The 16,706-nt window shown below is 48.7% G+C and overlaps 1 protein-coding gene across 1 annotated transcript in view; it reads right to left on the reverse strand.

Moving 5' to 3' along the window:
* Positions 1–16,706, reverse strand: part of mrpl3 (mitochondrial ribosomal protein L3) — a 77,143-nt gene that overhangs the window by 42,832 nt on the left and 17,605 nt on the right. Inside the window, exons 5-6 of the mRNA XM_085989287.1 lie at positions 9,434–9,533; positions 7,562–7,622 (exon numbers count right to left, since the gene is read on the reverse strand). Coding sequence (XP_085845413.1) covers positions 7,562–7,622; positions 9,434–9,533 — 161 coding nt within the window. The remainder of the gene's footprint in view (positions 1–7,561; positions 7,623–9,433; positions 9,534–16,706) is intronic.

Raw genomic sequence — 16,706 nt, forward strand, 5'->3', positions numbered from 1 at the left:
GGGAGGGAGGGAGAGGGGAGGGAGGGAGAGGGGAGGGAGGGAGAGGGGAGGGAGGGAGAGGGGGAGGGAGGGAGAGGGGAGGGAGGGAGGGAGGGAGGGGGGGAGGGAGGGAGGGAGGGGGGAGGGAGGGAGGGGGAGGGAGAGAGAGGGGAGGGAGGGAGGGAGGGAGGGAGGGGAGGGAGGGAGGGAGAGGGGAGGGAGGGAGAGGGGAGGGAGGGACAGAGAGGAAAGCAGGGAGAGACAGGGGGGAGGGAGAGAGAGAGGCAGGGAGAGGAGAGGGGGAGAGGGGAGGGAGGGAGAGGGAGGGAGAGAGCGGGGGGGGGAGGGGGAGAGAGAGGGTGAGGGAGGGAAAGAGTGAGGGGGTGGGAGAGGGAGGGAGAGCTCGCCTTCTTCCTTCCTTCGCAGTGGTCCATCGGGCCAGGCCTGAGGCGCTCCTTCCCCCCTCTCTCTCCAGGCTAATCCTGAACTAAATCCAGCAGTCTCTCTCTCTTCCCCCCGTCTCTCTCTTCTCCCCCCAGTCTCTCTCTATCTCGCTCTCTTCCCCCATCTCTATCTTCTACCCCCAGTCTCTCTCTCTCTCTCTCCCCCCCCCCAGTCTCTCTCTCTCTTCCCCCAGTCTCTCTCTCTCTCACTCCCCCGTCTCTCTCTCTCTCTTCCCCCAGTCTCTCTCTCTCTTCCCCCAGTCTCTCTCTCTCTCTCCCCCCAGTGTCTCTCTCTTCTCTCTCCCCCAGTGTCTCTCTCTTTCTCTCTCCCCCAGTGTCTCTCTCTCTCTCCCCCCAGTCTCTCTCTCTCTCCCCCCAGTCTCTCTCTCTCTCCCCCCAGTCTCTCTCTCTCTCCCCAGTCTCTCTCTCTCTCCCCCCAGTCTCTCTCTCTCTCCCCCCAGTCTCTCTCTCTCTCCCCCCAGTCTCTCTCTCTCTCTCCCCCCAGTCTCTCTCTCTCTCCCCCCAGTCTCTCTCTCTCCTCTCTTCTCTCCCCCCAGTCTCTCTCTCTCTCTACCCCCCCAGCTCTCTCTCTCTCTCCCCCAGTCTCTCTCTCTCTCCCCCCAGTCTCTCTCTCTCTCTCTCTCCCCCCAGTCTTCTCTCTCTCTCCCCCCAGTCATCTCAGTCTCTCTCCCCCCAGTCTCTCTCTCTCAAGCCCACATCATCTCTCTCTCTCCACCCCCTCAGGTCTCTCTCTCTCTCTCCCCCAGTCTCTCTCTCTCTCTCCCCCAGTCCTCTCTCTCTTCTCTCCCCCCAGTCTCTCTCTCTCTCCTCCCCCCCAGTCTCACTCTCTCTCCCCCCAGTCTCTCTCTCTCTCTCCCCCAGTCTCTCTCTCTTCTCTCCCCCCAGTCTCTCTCCTCTCTCCCCCCAGGTCTCTCTCTCTCTCTCCCCCCAGTCTCTCTCTCTCTCTCTCTCTCGCCCCCGTCGCGCTCTCCCCCCCAGTCGCTCTCTCTCCCCCCCAGTCTCTCTCTCGATCCTGGGCCTCTCTCCCCCCCAGTCTCTCTCTCTCTCTCTTCCCTCTCTCTCTCTCCTTCCCACACAGACAGACAAACTCATTTATATATATATAAAAATTATTTCGACTTTTTTCATAACATGCCCTCAAAAAACCTCGGCACCGCCGGGCACTCCAGCTAGTTCAAAATAAATAAAATACAAGTCACGGTGAATCCTTCATTTACGTATAAAGTTGCCTACACCAAAGCTCCCCGTAAGCTGTGCTTTGTTCTGTGTGGCCTGTTCCTTCTGATGCGCGGTCCCTTTAAATTTCTGCGCGTGCCTCTTGAGCATCCCTGATTATAATCGCTCCACCATTGGCGGCCGTGCCTTCAGCTGCCTGGGCCCTAAGCTCTGGAATTCCCTGCCTAAATCTCCCCGCCTCTCTCTCCTCCTTTAAGATGCTCCTTAAAACCTACCTCTTTGACCAAGCTTTTGGCCATCTGCCCTAATTTCTCCCTATGTGGCTCAGTGTCAGATTTTGCTCGATAATCGTTCCTGTGAAGCGCCTTGGGACATTTGACTACATTAAAGGCGCTATATAAATGCAAGTTGTTGTTGCTATTTACAATGTAATAGCCGGCGAGCGGATGCCCGAGACCTTTCAGAATAGTGTGCGGCCGCGCACCTTGGTGGGGTCATTGGCCTACATACAGGAGTTGGAAATTGGAGGGGTTTGTACTGGAGTGGGCTTCTCTGTATCTAATCAGCACACAATACGATACGAAGTCAAGGTGGCGGCCGAGACGGTCCGGTGCTGAGCGTGCTCTCCCTGCTTCGGGCGGCCAGCTCTCGCCGCTCGCTCCCGCAATCGGAGCGAAGTGTTCGGCGAGTCGGGCAGAGGCACCGCAGCGTGGTGAGCAACAGCAGCAGCCATGACGACCCGCTGGAGCACGTCGGCCGGCAGCTCCTCGGCGGGAAGGCATTCCGACTGGGAGGAGGGGAGCTGAGCATGGCGGCCAGAGGCCGAACCGGAAGAGGGAGAAGCAGGCCCCGGTCCGTCGGACCGTGGAGCCGGCGACGATGAGGAGGAGGCCGCGGCGACCGGAGCATTCACATCCCGACGATGTGTTCGGAGAGTCAAGCGGAGGCAGTGCAGCCCAACGAACAGCAGCCACGATGACCTGCTGCAGCACGTCGACCGGCAGCTCCATGGTGGGAAGCTCGCAGTCCGATTGGGAGGGGGGGAGCCAGGCATGGCGGCCAGAGGTCGGATCGTGAGCGGGAGAAGCAGGCCACCACTTGGAGCCGGCAACAGTGAGGAGGCGGCTGCGGTGACGAGGAGGACGGAGCGGCTGAGGGACATCGTGCTCCCACTGCTACTGGAAGCCATTGTATTGACTTTCTGAACACGGCGCTGTAAGAATAGCTGACGCGTCCCCACGGGGAGTAAGCATTCCATTGTACTTGTACTTGTACTGGTTACATATGGCAAATAAAATTGAATTGAAGTGCCTGGAATTTTACTTTGCTGACAAGCAAGTCAACTTAATACAGGTCTTTATTGAAAAAAAAATCTCAGTAAGTTGAGCAAGCAGTTCTGCTATTCAGAATGAAAACATTGCCTGTATCAAATTAAAATCAAATGGAAGATGAAATCACAAGAACATAAGAATTAGGAGCAGGAGTCGGCCATTCGGCCCCTTGAGCCTGCTCCGCCATTCAATAAGATCATGGCTGATCTTCGACCTCAACTCCACTTTCCTGCCCGATCCCCATATCCCTTGATTCCCCTAGAGTCCAAAAATCTATCGATCTCAGCCTTGAATATACTCAACGACTCAGCCCTCTGGGGCAGAGAATTCCAAAGATTCACCACCCTCTGAGTGAAGAAATTCCTCCTCATCTCAGTCTTAAATGGCCGACCCCTTAAACTGAGACTGTGACCTCTGGTTCTAGACTCTCCGGCCAGGGGGAAACAACCTCGCATCATCGACCCTGTCAATCCCCCTCAGAATCTTGTTTCAATGAGATCACACCTCATTCTTCTAAACTCCAGTGAGCATAGGTCCAACCTCTCTTCACAGGACAACCCCCTCCACGTCTCCTCCTCTTCCAAAATAATGGTTCAACAACCTCAAACAGCAGTACTCAGGCAGTCCTGCGGCAGCGTGGTAAAACACCAATATGCCATGCCACACAAGAATAGTATCTCCCCCTGTCCCTGACTCTCCAGCCAGGGGAAACAACCTCTCAGCATCTACCCTGATTTTGATGCATTCCTGGATGATCATCATTCATATAAAGCAGTCTCTTATTATTGAAAATCTCATTCACTGTATAATCAAAAGTTAAAACCTGAATCCACAGTCCTTATGATTTCACGCCGTCATAGCAGGAGTTTATTGCCGTACATTTTACACCAGTTCTCAATGAGCAGACATAGCTGCCTTCACCATGATGAAAAGTACATGCATCAAGAGACAGAAAGACTTGCATTTCTATAGCGCCTTTCACAACCTCAGGACATCCCAAAGCCCTTTACAGCCAATGGGAGTATTTTTGAAGTGTAGTCACTGTTGTAATGTTGGGAAACGCGGCAGCCAATTTACGCACAGCAAGCTCCCACAAACAGCAATGAGATGATGACCAGATAATCTGTTTTCTGGTGGGTTTTTTTCGAGTGATTTTGGTGGAGGCATAAATATTGGTCAGGCCCAGTGCTCACGTTCAGCTGCGCGGCAGTCTGGAGGCCCTGCGCAGGCCGCTCAGCGGCTTTACAATAGAAAAACTGCGCACGCGCGGAAATTTGAATGGGCTGCGCAGGCCCTTTAAAGGGGCCACGCACCCCCCCAAAAAATTAGTGGGAACACTGGTCAGGACACCAGGAGAACTCCCAGAACTTCACGGAATAGTGCCACGGGATGATTTTTTTTCTCCACCTTGAGCAGGTAGAAGGGGCCTTGGTTTAACATCTCATCCGGAAGCATCCGCTCAGTGCTGCACTGAAGGGCCAGCCTAGCTCAAAACACGAGTGGAGCTTGAACCCACGACCTTCTGGCTCAGAGGCGAGTGCGCTACTACGGAGCCACGGCTAATATCTTGGGCGTAAAGACAGACATACAGCTACAAGTTTGTCCAAAAATAGTGACTCATAATTAAGCCTTTTGAAATGAGAAGCATAGCATGACTAGTCAACAAATAGACCACCAGATTCAAGTGCGGCCACCCAGCCCAGGGGAGTCCGCACCACATAATGGGCTTCTGTTGAAAAGCTTAAACAAAGGCAGTACTGATTAATTTGAGTGAATGCAATCCTCACCGTGCTGCTGAGACATAGAAGAATCATTTTTATTCAGGTCTGGTAGTTTTAATGCTCTGAGCACAGGGGGGTTTAAGAAGTGTTGCACATAAGCATGCTGCGTAAAACACACAAAGAAATAAGAGAACTAACTACCAGCTGTAGCAGTGAATGGCCTCAGATGGCGAAGTGCATGGAAATACAATCAAAGAGGGAGTACTAACAGCAAATGTTTCGAAAAAGAATGACAAGCTAATGCAATTACTATTGGGCCAGAAATTCGAGTCGAGGGCTTCCCGCGGGTGCAAGCCCCCGACCTGCACTTACCTAGCGCGCCGGCCGTTGAGCTGTGGGCCAGCGTGGGATTCCGATCTGGGGCCTCCTCCAGCTGCCGGTGTGCAGTGCTTGCGTATCCCAGGGGCGCAGTTAGTTCGAAGCGTCCCCTGGGATCACGTGGGCCATGGAGAGCCAATCGTAGCAGGGAATCTGTATTCATAGATTTGACAGGAAGAGCTGTCAAATCTATGGCTAGAGATCGGCCCCAAAACATCACTAAAATTTCATAATTTTTTTTTTAAATCACATTTTTAAAATAACTATAAATTACATAAAATAACTATTTTAAACAATAATTTACATTTTTGAAAAAATTAATTCGTTTTTAATGGGGCTAAAAATAAACTTACCTTTCTTTAAAGGTATTTAAAAATAATAAACCTGTGGAAAAAATGTTTTAATTTTACTTAATTCACCACTTACCTTGTTAAAAGCAGGCCTTGCGACTGCTTTTTAAACGCGCAGCTGCTGGAGACTTACCCTCCCAGAAAAACCTGTTAAAAAAAATATAAGTTCGATGCGCACGCGCTGCCTCTCCGGCGCACGCGTTTGACCTGTGCACCCCTTCCTTCAAGGGAACGGAAGTTCCGGTTTCCAGCGCATGCACGAAACCGGCACTTTTGTTGGCCCTACGCGCGAGTACCCAGCGCGTACTCACCCGTGGGGACACGAATTTCTGGCCCATAAAACTTTTCCCCTCCCCATTTCCATTTTTTTTTTTTTTAATAAAAGCGTCAGCCATAGCACTCTTGCCTCTAGTCAGAAGGCTGTGGTTTCAAGTCCCACTCCAGAGGCTTGAGCACAAAAATCTAAGCTGACACTCCCAGTGCAGTGCTGAGGGAGTGCTGCACTGTCGGAGGGGCAGTACTGAGGGAGTGCCGCACTGTCGGAGGGACAGTGCTGAGGGAGCGCCGCACTGTCGGAGGGGCAGTGCTGAGGGAGTGCCGCACTGTCGGAGGGGCAGTGCTGAGGGAGTGCCGCACTGTCGGAGGGACAGTGCTGAGGGAGTGCCGCACTGTCGGAGGGACAGTGCTGAGGGAGTGCCGCACTGTCGGAGGGGCAGTACTGAGGGAGCGCCGCACTGTCGGAGGGGCAGTACTGAGGGAGCGCCGCACTGTCGGAGGGGCAGTACTGAGGGAGCGCCGCACTGTCGGAGGGGCAGTACTGAGGGAGCGCTGCACTGTTGGAGGGGCAGTGCTGAGGGAGCGCCGCACTGTCGGAGGGGCAGTACTGAGGGAGTGCCGCACTGTCGGAGGGACAGTGCTGAGGGAGTGCCGCACTGTCGGAGGGGCAGTACTGAGGGAGCGCCGCACTGTCGGAGGGGCAGTACTGAGGGAGCGTTGCACTGTTGGAGGGGCAGTGCTGAGGGAGTGCTGCACTGTCGGAGGGGCAGTGCTGAGGGAGCGCCGCACTGTCGGAGGGGCAGTACTGAGGGAGCGCCGCACTGTCGGAGGGGCAGTACTGAGGGAGTGCCGCACTGTCGGAGGGGCAGTGCTGAGGGAGCGCCGCACTGTCGGAGGGGCAGTACTGAGGGAGCGCCGCACTGTCGGAGGGGCAGTGCTGAGGGAGCGCCGCACTGTCGGAGGTGCCGTCTTTCGGATGAGACGTTAAACCGAGGCCCCGCCTGCCCCCTCACGGCACTATTTTGAGGAGCAAAGGAGTTCTCCCCGGTGTCCTGGGGCCAATATATATCCCTCACTCAAAATCACTAAAACAGATTATCTGGTCGTTATCACATTGCTGTTTGTGGGAGCTTGCTGTGCGCATTTTGGCTGCCGCGTTTCCTACATTACAACAACGACTACACTTCAAAAAAGTACTTCATTGGTTGTAAAGCGCTTTGGGACGTCCAGTGGTCGTGAAAGGTGCTGTAGAAATACAAGTCTTTCTTTCAAAGAACTTCTGTCAAAAAAAATATTAAATGCTTCTATCAATATTAAATCATTTTTACTATCAACATGCCAGACAGATTAAGGCACATAGGTCCTTTCAAATAACATTCACAATATTCCCGGTAATATTCATTAAATTAAGTTGGAATTTTTTTCTTCTAAGTAAACTAAACAGAAGGATATGAAGGACCTGGTGTTGATCGGGGTGGCTGTGTAAGATCACAGGATTCGATAGTTATGTTTCAGATTCTTTCCCCGAGGGAATGCACAGGGTTTTTCCGAAGTATTGTCTGCACTGCAATTATGTTGTGTCACTTATGAAAACGGAGCATTTCTACAATGACATACTATTTGAGTATTTATGGGATGAAATTTCGTTCATAGTTGTTACAACTTTTAAAACGCGTGTGTTGTATCATGACCTCATCTCCAGAATGCAATGTTAAAGTGCGAGTTCACAGACTAGACACGCAAGCGAGGGATGACCGACCGGCAAGTCAAAGCTCAGCCCACAGGACAAGGTGCTGCAGGATTGTGAGGTGCACCTTTTAACAAATGATTACTAGTTCTGCCTTTTGCTCCAACTTCAAGCAGTTGTTGCAGGATAGAGGACTTACGTTTTTGCTGTGACATCAACGTACTGTCCCGGCCGAAAATGAGCCGCATACAACGGAGTACCTTGAGGAAATTTAAAAATCAAATTCAGGCCAGCAATCACAAATCATTGTAAATGAGTCAAAAATCAAACTTTGGATTATTAAAAGGATAAAGCACAAGGGTTGCATGGATCATATAATGATGGGATAAGAGGGTTGTCCTAGGAGAAGATATTGGCCCAGAAATTCGGGTCCCAATGGGTGAGTACGCACGGGGTACTCACGCGTAGGTCCAACGAAAGTGCCGGTTTCATGCATGCACAGGAAACCGGAACTTCCGTTCCCTTAAAGGAGGGGGTTCAGAGGTCGAACGCGTGCGCCGGGGAGGCAGCGCGTACGCCTGGAACTTCTGTTTTTTTTGCAGGTTTCTCCGGGAGGGTAAGTCTCCAGCAGTTACACTTTTAAAAAGCAGGCGCAAGGCCTGCTTTTAACAAGGTAAGTGGTGAATTAATTAAAATTAAAACATTTTTTCCACAGGTTTATTATTTTTAAATACTTTAAAGAAAGGTAAGTTTATTTTTAGCCCCGTTAGAAAATGTAATTAATTTTTTCAAAAATTTAAATTGTTTAAAATAGTTATTTCATGTAATTTATAGTTATTTTAAAAATGTGATTAAAAAAAATTTATTTGAAGCTTTAGTGATTTTTGGGGCTTATAGTATTTATAGTTTTGACAGCTCTTCCTGTCAAACTTATGAATGGAGCATTCCCTGCTACCATTGGCTCTCCATGGCCCACGTGATCCCAGGGGATGCTTCGAACTAACTGCGCCCCTGGGATACGCAAGCACTGCGCGCCGGCAGTTGGAGGAGGCCCAGGATCGGAATCCCACGCGGGCCCACAGCTCAACGGCCGGCGCGCTAGCTAAGTGCAGGTCGGGGGCTTGCACCCACGGGAAGCCTCCGACCCAAATTTCTGGGCCATTGCGTAGATTGGGCCGATACTCTCTGGAGTTTAGAAGAATGAGAGATGATCTCATTGAAACATATAAGATTCTGAGGGGGATTGACAGGGTAGATGCTGAGAGGTTGTTTCCCCCCTGGCTGGAGAGTCTAGAACCAGGGGTCACAGTCTCAGGATAAGGGGTCGGCCATTTAGGACTGAGATGAGGAGGAATTTCTTCACTCGGAGGGTTGTGAATCTTTGGAATTCTCTGCCCCAGAGGGCTGTGGATGCTGAGTCGTTGAGTATATTCAAGGCTGAGATCGATAGATTTTTGGACTCTAGGGGAATCAAGGGATATGGGGATCGGGCGGGAAAGTGGAGTTGAGGTCGAAGATCAGCCATGATCTTATTGAATGGCGGCGCAGGCTCGAGGGGCTGTATGGCCAACTCCTGCTAATTCTTATGTGGTTTCTACGAACACTGCTAGAATGTTTACAAGCTACATTTAGCAGAAAAGCAGCAGATGCTTTAATATACATGCCACCTGATGAGAATGAATGAGCACTTCTTAGAAAATCATTCGACCCGTTTGACCAACATGCCGTTTAGTGTTACTGAAAAGGAGGAAACTGTATTCTTGTTTTTTTAAATCTCGATGAGCATCAATGTTCCCTTCCAGATTTGGTGGCCGCCCAGCTGTCTGCAGGCCCCGCGCAGGCCGCTTGCCAGCTTTACAATAGGAAAAACCGCGCATACGCGGGAGAGCGCGCATCGCGCAGCCCGTTAAAGGGGCCGAGCACCCGCCAAAAAAAAATCAAAGGGAATATTGATGAGCATGTGTGTTATTGGGGCAGAATACCTCCAATAAATACCAACGTGTTCACATGGTTTGCCTATCTTTGCCCACCCAAAACAAATGCATGAGGCAAGTTGTGCTTGAGGCATTACCTGGTTTAAGAATAGCGTTTTCAGATACCCTGAACACTGTTATTTTCTGTTTCGGGGGGATCCCAGCAAGCCTGTATTTCTCCATAACAGACTCGGGTTTCTGCAGAGGGAAAAAAAAAAAATCATAAATTATGAAGCAAATATGGCTTCCACAGAGGACATTTTTTTGTTCACACTTAACCAGTTCACTGGCTGACTGCAATTCCATGCAAAGTTTTAGCTATTGTGAAATTATTCTTCACGGTCACTCTGCCCATTAATAATTTTGCTATAATTTATAAAAGAAAGGCTTGCATTTCTATAGCGCCTTTCACAACTTCAGGACGTCCCAAAGCGCTTTACAGCCAATGAAATTACTTTTTGAAGTGGAGTCACAGAAACCCCACAGTGCAGATAGAGGCCATTGCGGCCCATCGAGCCTGCACCGACACATATCCCACCCGATCCCCGTAACCCCTACACCAACACATATCCCACCCTATCCCCGTAACCCCACGTATTTAATCCCCCCTAACACTAAGGGTCAATTTATCATAGCCAATCAACCTAACCCGCACATCTTTGGACTGTGGGAGGAAACCGGAGCACCCGGAGGAAACCCACGCAAACACAGGGAGAATGTGCAAACTCCACACAGACAGTCGCCCGAGGCCAGATTTGAACCCGGGTCCCTGGCGCTGTGAGGCAACAGTGCTAACCACTATGCCACAGTCGCTGTTGTAATGTAGGAAACGCGGCAGCCAATTTGCGCACAGCAAGCTCCCACAAACAGCAACGTGATAATGACCAGATAATCTGTTTTAGTGATGTTGATTGAGGGATAAATATTGGCCCCAGGACACCGGGGAGAACTCCCCTGCTCTTCTTCAAAATAGTGCCGTGGGATCTTTTACATCCACCCGAGAGCGCAGACGGGGCCTCGGTTTAACGAAAGACAGCACCTCCGGCAGTGCAGCACTCCCTCAGCACTGTACTGGAGTGTCGGCCTAGATTTTTGTGCTGATGTGTCTGGAGTATTATGCCAGATTGCATCATTTTTGCTGCATTTAAATCATTGGTACATTAAGTAACAGATGTGAATAATCATTTTGACTGGAAAACAGTGGGTATCGCAGGAATTTTGGTTAATTCAACTAAGATACTTTTAGTTTCAGGTTCAACCAGTGCTTGCACCACTAAATTGGTAAACAAGCACCAACTCAAGCAACTACAACTTGTATTTATATAGCGCCTTTAATGCAGTTATTCATCCCAAGGCGCTTCACAGGAGTGTTATAAAACAAAATTCGACACCGAGCCACATGAGGAGATATTGGGGCAGGTGACCAAAAGCTGGGTCAAAGAGGTAGGTTTCAAGGAGCGTCTTAAAGGAGGAGAGAGAGAGGTGGAGGGGTTTAGGGAGGGAATTCCAGAGCTTAGGGCCGAGACAGCTGAAGGCACAGCCGCGAAAGGTTGAGTGATTAAATTCAGGGATGTTCAAGAGGGCAGAATTAGAGGAGCGCAGATATCTCGGAGGGTTATAGGGCTGGAGGAGATTACAGAGATAGGGAGGGGCGAGGCCATGGAGGGCTTTGAAAACAAGGATGAGAATTTTAAAATCGAGGCGTTGCTTAACTGGGAGCCAATGTCGGTCAGCGAGCACAGGGGGGGATGGGCGAACGGGACTTGGTGCGAGTTGGGACACGGGTAGCAGAGTTTTGGATGACCTAAAGTTTACGTAGGGTAGAACGCGAGAGGCTGGCCAGGAGTGCGTTGGTATAGTCGAGTCTAGAAGCAGCAAAGGGGTAAGAAAAATGCAGCTCACATGGATTGGATTACATTGAATGTAGAGAAGGAATCATAGTATTCCCTTATTTCAGATTTCCAGCATCTGCAGTGTTTGGCTTGTGTTACAGTATTCCCTCCTGCACTTAAAGAACATACTCATGAATAATGACTGCTTGGGTGAGAGACTGGAGCAACCATGGAGCCATACCACGCTGTGATGAAAACACTTTTCATCCTGGGTTAAATAAGGATGTTTTCCAGAATTGAAATGGAAGCTGTCTTTCCTTACTAAACTTCAAAATGGCCAAAAGGGGTCAAACTGATTGATCTACTGAGGACGCGTTGTTAGAGAAGTGCAAAATTGTACATTGTTTAAGGGTTTGGCAGGCGACAGACGCAGATGTTGGGTGTCAAATTGCTTATTATGTTGCCACACAGTAGTCTTCATACAGCATCTCTGATTTTGAATGAAAGCCAGAAATTGTCGAGAGCTGTGAGCTTTTCCTGTAATCTTTAGTTTAATCTAAATAACAATTGAGCTGTGTGCGCTGAGCAGCTCTTGCTACATACAAACTTTGCCTCTACATCTCCAAAATCTTTCAGGTTATAGAATCATAGAATAGTACAGCACAACCTTAACTCTAATGCAGAAGGAGGCCATTCGGCCCATCCAGTCTGCGCCGGCTCTTTCGAAGAGCAATCCAGTCAGTCCCGCTCCCCCGCTCTTTCCCCACAGCCCTGCAATTTTTTCTCCTTCAAGTATTTATCCAATTCCCCTTTTGAAGGCTACTATTGAATCTGTCTCCACCGCCCGATCAGGCAGCGCATTCCAAATCCTAACCACTCGCTGCGTAAACAAGTTTTTTCATGTACTAGAAGAAATATATTCTAAAGAGGATGCTTTTCATGTCTCACAATTTGATTCTGTGGTGTGGAGATGCCGGTGTTGGACTGGGGTGGACAAATGTAAGAAGTCACACAACACCAGGTTATAGTCCAACAGTTTTATTTGAAATCACAAGCTTTCGGAGCGCTGCTCCTTCGTCACCTGACGAAGGAGCAGCGCTCCGAAAGCTTGTGATTTCAAATAAAACTGTTGGACTATAACCTGGTGTTGTGTGGCTTCTTAAATTTGATTCTGAATTGATGTTTTTATAATTTTTTAAAAATCAGTTACTTGCTGTGCCTTACTGCTGCAATGTTACCTGTAAATAGATGGATTGGATTTTACATTCAGGCTAAAACGAAGAGTGTGGTATCTACCATCTGCTGGACTAGACACCAGAACACGGTGAGCATCGCACATGATATCTGCTGCAATACGCCATAGTTAAGGGGCAATTATTACACCTCTGGCCAATGTTCCTTCTAATTTATTTTTGGCTGCGCGGCCCATTCAAATTTCCGCGCACGAGCAGTTTCTCCCGCCCCCCCCCCCCCACCCTCCCATTGTGAAGCTGGCAAGCGGCCTACGCAGGACCTGCAGACGGGCTGCACCGCCCATGCAGCTTAACAGGAACATTGCCTGTGGCATGTTATCCAATCCGTGATACGCAGGCAGAGTCACAGGAGACTCAGTTTGCTTATGGAAACTATCCTTGTGGCATGAGAACAAAATAAAAAGGACTGGGAGAAAGCATCAGCAAGAGTCTTCACTTTTGGAAGTGGAAGGGAGAAGCGAGAAGGAAAAAAAAAAACCAGGAAAATAAGCAGAAATAATGAATAGCTGAGCTCATCCATGCATTCTTGATTTGCTCATTGAACCAACCAGGGATTGAGTGGAAGCAGAGAATAAGAGAATCGCCATGCCTACTTCCACACTAATAATTGCATAATGACCAGTGTGTTGGAAAAGATTACCATCACCAGCTTTAGAGTTTGGAAGAATTTCTATCTACACTTTATGCAATATATCACTTTTCTCAATTTTCCACCCATTGTAAAATTTAACAAGAGTCCCTTTAACATGCAGCCAAGAATTCTCCAAAACAATGTCTGATGTTTCTATGGTTACACCACATTTTGTTATGCAGCATCTTGTTTGAGAGATAGAGTCGATTGGGCCGATACTCTCTGGAGTTTAGAAGAATGAGAAGTGATCTCATAAGAACCAACAACAGAAAACACTGGAAACACTCAGCAGGCCAGGCAGCATCCGTGGAGAGAGAAAGAGTTAACGTTTCAGGTCTGGGACCCTTCATCAGAACTGGAAAAAGCTGGAGATGTAACAGATATTAAGCAGGTGCAGAGACCGGGGGGGGGGGGGGGAATTGCAGGAACATACTATGCTTATGTAAGAGGCAGGAAAGATAAAATGTTGTAAATGGGAATGGCAAAATCATACAGCATGAAAAATGGGGGCAGGGGTTATTGTCTGAAATTGTTGAACTCAATGTCGAGTCCAGAAGGCTGTAAAGTGCCCAATCGAAAGATGAGGTGCTGTTCCTCGAGCTTACGTTGAGCTTCATTGGAACAATGCAATAGGCCGAGGACAGAGAGATCAGAGTGGGAGTGGAGCGGAGAATTAAAGTGACAGGGGACCGGAAGCTCAGGGTCACCCTTACGGACTGAACGGAGGTGTTCCGCAAAGCGGTCGCCCAATCTGTGTTTGGTTTCCCCACATCGTGAGCAGCGAATACAGTATATTAAATTGCAAGAAGTACAAGTAAATCGCTGTTTCACCTGGAAGGGGTGCGAAGAATTTAAATCTGATGTTGGCCAATAAGAACATAAGAATTAGGAGCAGGAGTCGGCCATTCGGCCTCTCGAGCCTGCTCCGCCATTCAATAAGATCATGGCTGATCTTCCACCTCAACTCCACCTTCCTGCCCGATCCCCATATCCCTCGATTCCAAAAATCTATCGATCTCAGCCTTGAATATACTCAAAGACTCAGCATCCACAGCCCTCTGGGGCAGAGAATTCCAAAGATTCACAACCCTCTGAGTGAAGAAATTCCTCCTCATCTCAGTCTTAAATGGCCGACCCCTTATCCTGAGACTGTGACCCCTAGTTCTAGAAACTCCAGCCAGGGGGAAACAGCCTCTCAGCATCTACCCTGTCAATCCCCCTCAGAATCTTGTATGTTTCAATGAGATCACCTCCCATTCTTCTAAACTCCAGAGAGTATCGGCCCAATCTACTCAATCTCTCCTCATAGGACAACCCTCTCATCCCAGGAATCAATTAGTGAACCTTCGTTGCACCGCCTCCAAGGCAAGTATATCCTTCCTCAGATAAGGAGACCAAAACTGTGCCCAGTATTCCAGGTGTGGTCTCACCAAGGCCCTGTACAATTGGAGCAAGACTTCCTTACTCTTATACTCCAACCCCCTTGCAATAAATCCAACATGTCTTTTTGCCATCCTTATTGCTTACTGTACCTGCAGGCTAACTCTGTGCTTCCTGTACGAGGACACCCAAATCTCTCTGAACACCAACATTTAAAAGTTTCTCACCATTTAAAAAATATTCTGTTTTTCTATTTTTCCTACCAAAGTGAATAACCTCACGTTTCCCTACATTATACTCCATCTGCCACCTTACTGCCCACTCACTTAGTCTATCTATATCCCTTTGCAGACTCTGTGTTCTCCTCAGCTTACTCTCCCACCTAGCTTTGTATCGTCAGCAAACTTGGATAGATTACACTCGGTCCCTTCATCTAGGTCATTAATATAGATTGTAAATAACTGAGGCCCCAGCACTGATCCTTGCAGCACCTCACTAGTTAAACCCTACCAACCTGAAAAAGATCCATTTATCCCAACTCTCTGTTAACTGTCCATTAACCAATCCTCTATCCATATAAGCCCCAACCCCATATCTTGTGCAATAACCTTTTATGCGGCACCTTATCAAATGCCTTTTGGAAATCCAAATATACTACATCCACTGGTTCCCCTTTATCTACCCTGCTAGTTACATCCTCAATAAACTCTAACAAATTTGTTAAACACGATTTCCCTTTCATAAAACCATGTTGACTCTGCCTAACCATGTTATGATTTTCTAAGTGCCCTGATACCACTTCCTTAACAATGGATTCCAGCATTTTTCCAACGACTGATGTCAGGCTAACTAGCCTGTAGTTCCCTGTTTTCTCTCCCTCCTTTCTTGAATAGTGGTGTTACATTTGCTACCTTCCAATCCGCTGGGACCATTCTAGAATCTAGGGAATTTTGGAAGATCAAAACCAATGCATCCACTATCTCTGCAGCCACCACTTTTAGAACCCCAGGATGTAGGCCGTCAGGTCCAGGGGATTGGTCGGCTTTTAGTCCCATTAGTTTTCCCAGTACTTTTTATTGCCAACGCATGTTGCTGACCCCTTCTTGGAATTAAGAAAGACTTACATTTATATAGCGCCTTTCACGATCACTGGACGTCTCAAAGCGCTTTACAGCCAATGAAGTACTTTTGAAGTGTAGTCACTGTTGTTGTAATGTAGGAAACGCGGCAGCCAATTTGCGCACAGCAAGCTCCCACAAACAGCACTGTGATAATGACCAGATCATCTGTTTTTTTAGTGATGTTGATTGAGGAATAAATATTGGCCCCAGGACACCGGGGAGAACTCCCCTGCTCTTCTGCGAAATAGTGCCGTGGGATCTTTTATGTCCACCTGAGAGAGCAGATGGGACCTCGGTTTAACATCTCATCCAAAAGACGGCACCTCCGACAGTGCAGTGCTCCCTCAGTAATGCACTGGAGTGTCAGCCTAGATTTTGTTCTCAAGTCTCTGGAGTGGGACTTGAACCCACAACCTTCTGACTCAGAGGCGAGGGAGTGCCGCCCACTGAGCCACAGCTGACACTATTGGCCATTTCCTCTGCAAACCAACAACTGTTTGACCATAATGGGACATTCCACTTAGCATTTGCCAGGTGCTATGGAAGTGAACAAAACCACACTGACCAGAAGAAAATGTAGATAACAAGAAGGTGGATGCTCCCCAATCCTAGCCTGGTTAATTATTGAAGCAGACAATAGGTGGTTTTGAATAATGGTATAGGGAATAATCTTGTAAGGAAATAATAAAAACAAGGCTAAACCAATAAGCAAGCAAACCACAGCTTACTTAGAGAAGATTGAGCAAGTTTAATAACGAGGTTGCATTGCAGGATACGATAGATTTTTGAATATTAAGGGAATCAAGGTATATGGGGATAGTGCAGGAAGGGAATCAAGGGATATGGGGATAGTGCAGGAAAGTGGAGATGAGGTAGAAGATCAGCCATGATCTTATTGAATGGCGGAGCAGGCTCAAAGGGCCAAATGGCCGACTCCTGCTCCTATTTCTTATGTTATGTTCTTATAGGACATAGCTGCGAATTAGAATAGGACATAAACTGAATCTAGGCTGACACTCCAATGCAGTGCTGAGGGTGTGCTGCGCTGTCGGAGGTGCCGTCTTTCGGATGAAACGTTAAACTGAGGCCCCGTCTGCTCTCTCAGGTGGACGTAAAAGCTCCCATGGCACTATTTCGAAGAACAGGGGCGTTCT

Source organism: Somniosus microcephalus, chromosome 5 (assembly GCF_052327205.1).
Source record: "Somniosus microcephalus isolate GS21.2 chromosome 5, FLI_Smic_1.0, whole genome shotgun sequence".
NCBI lineage: Eukaryota > Metazoa > Chordata > Chondrichthyes > Squaliformes > Somniosidae > Somniosus > Somniosus microcephalus.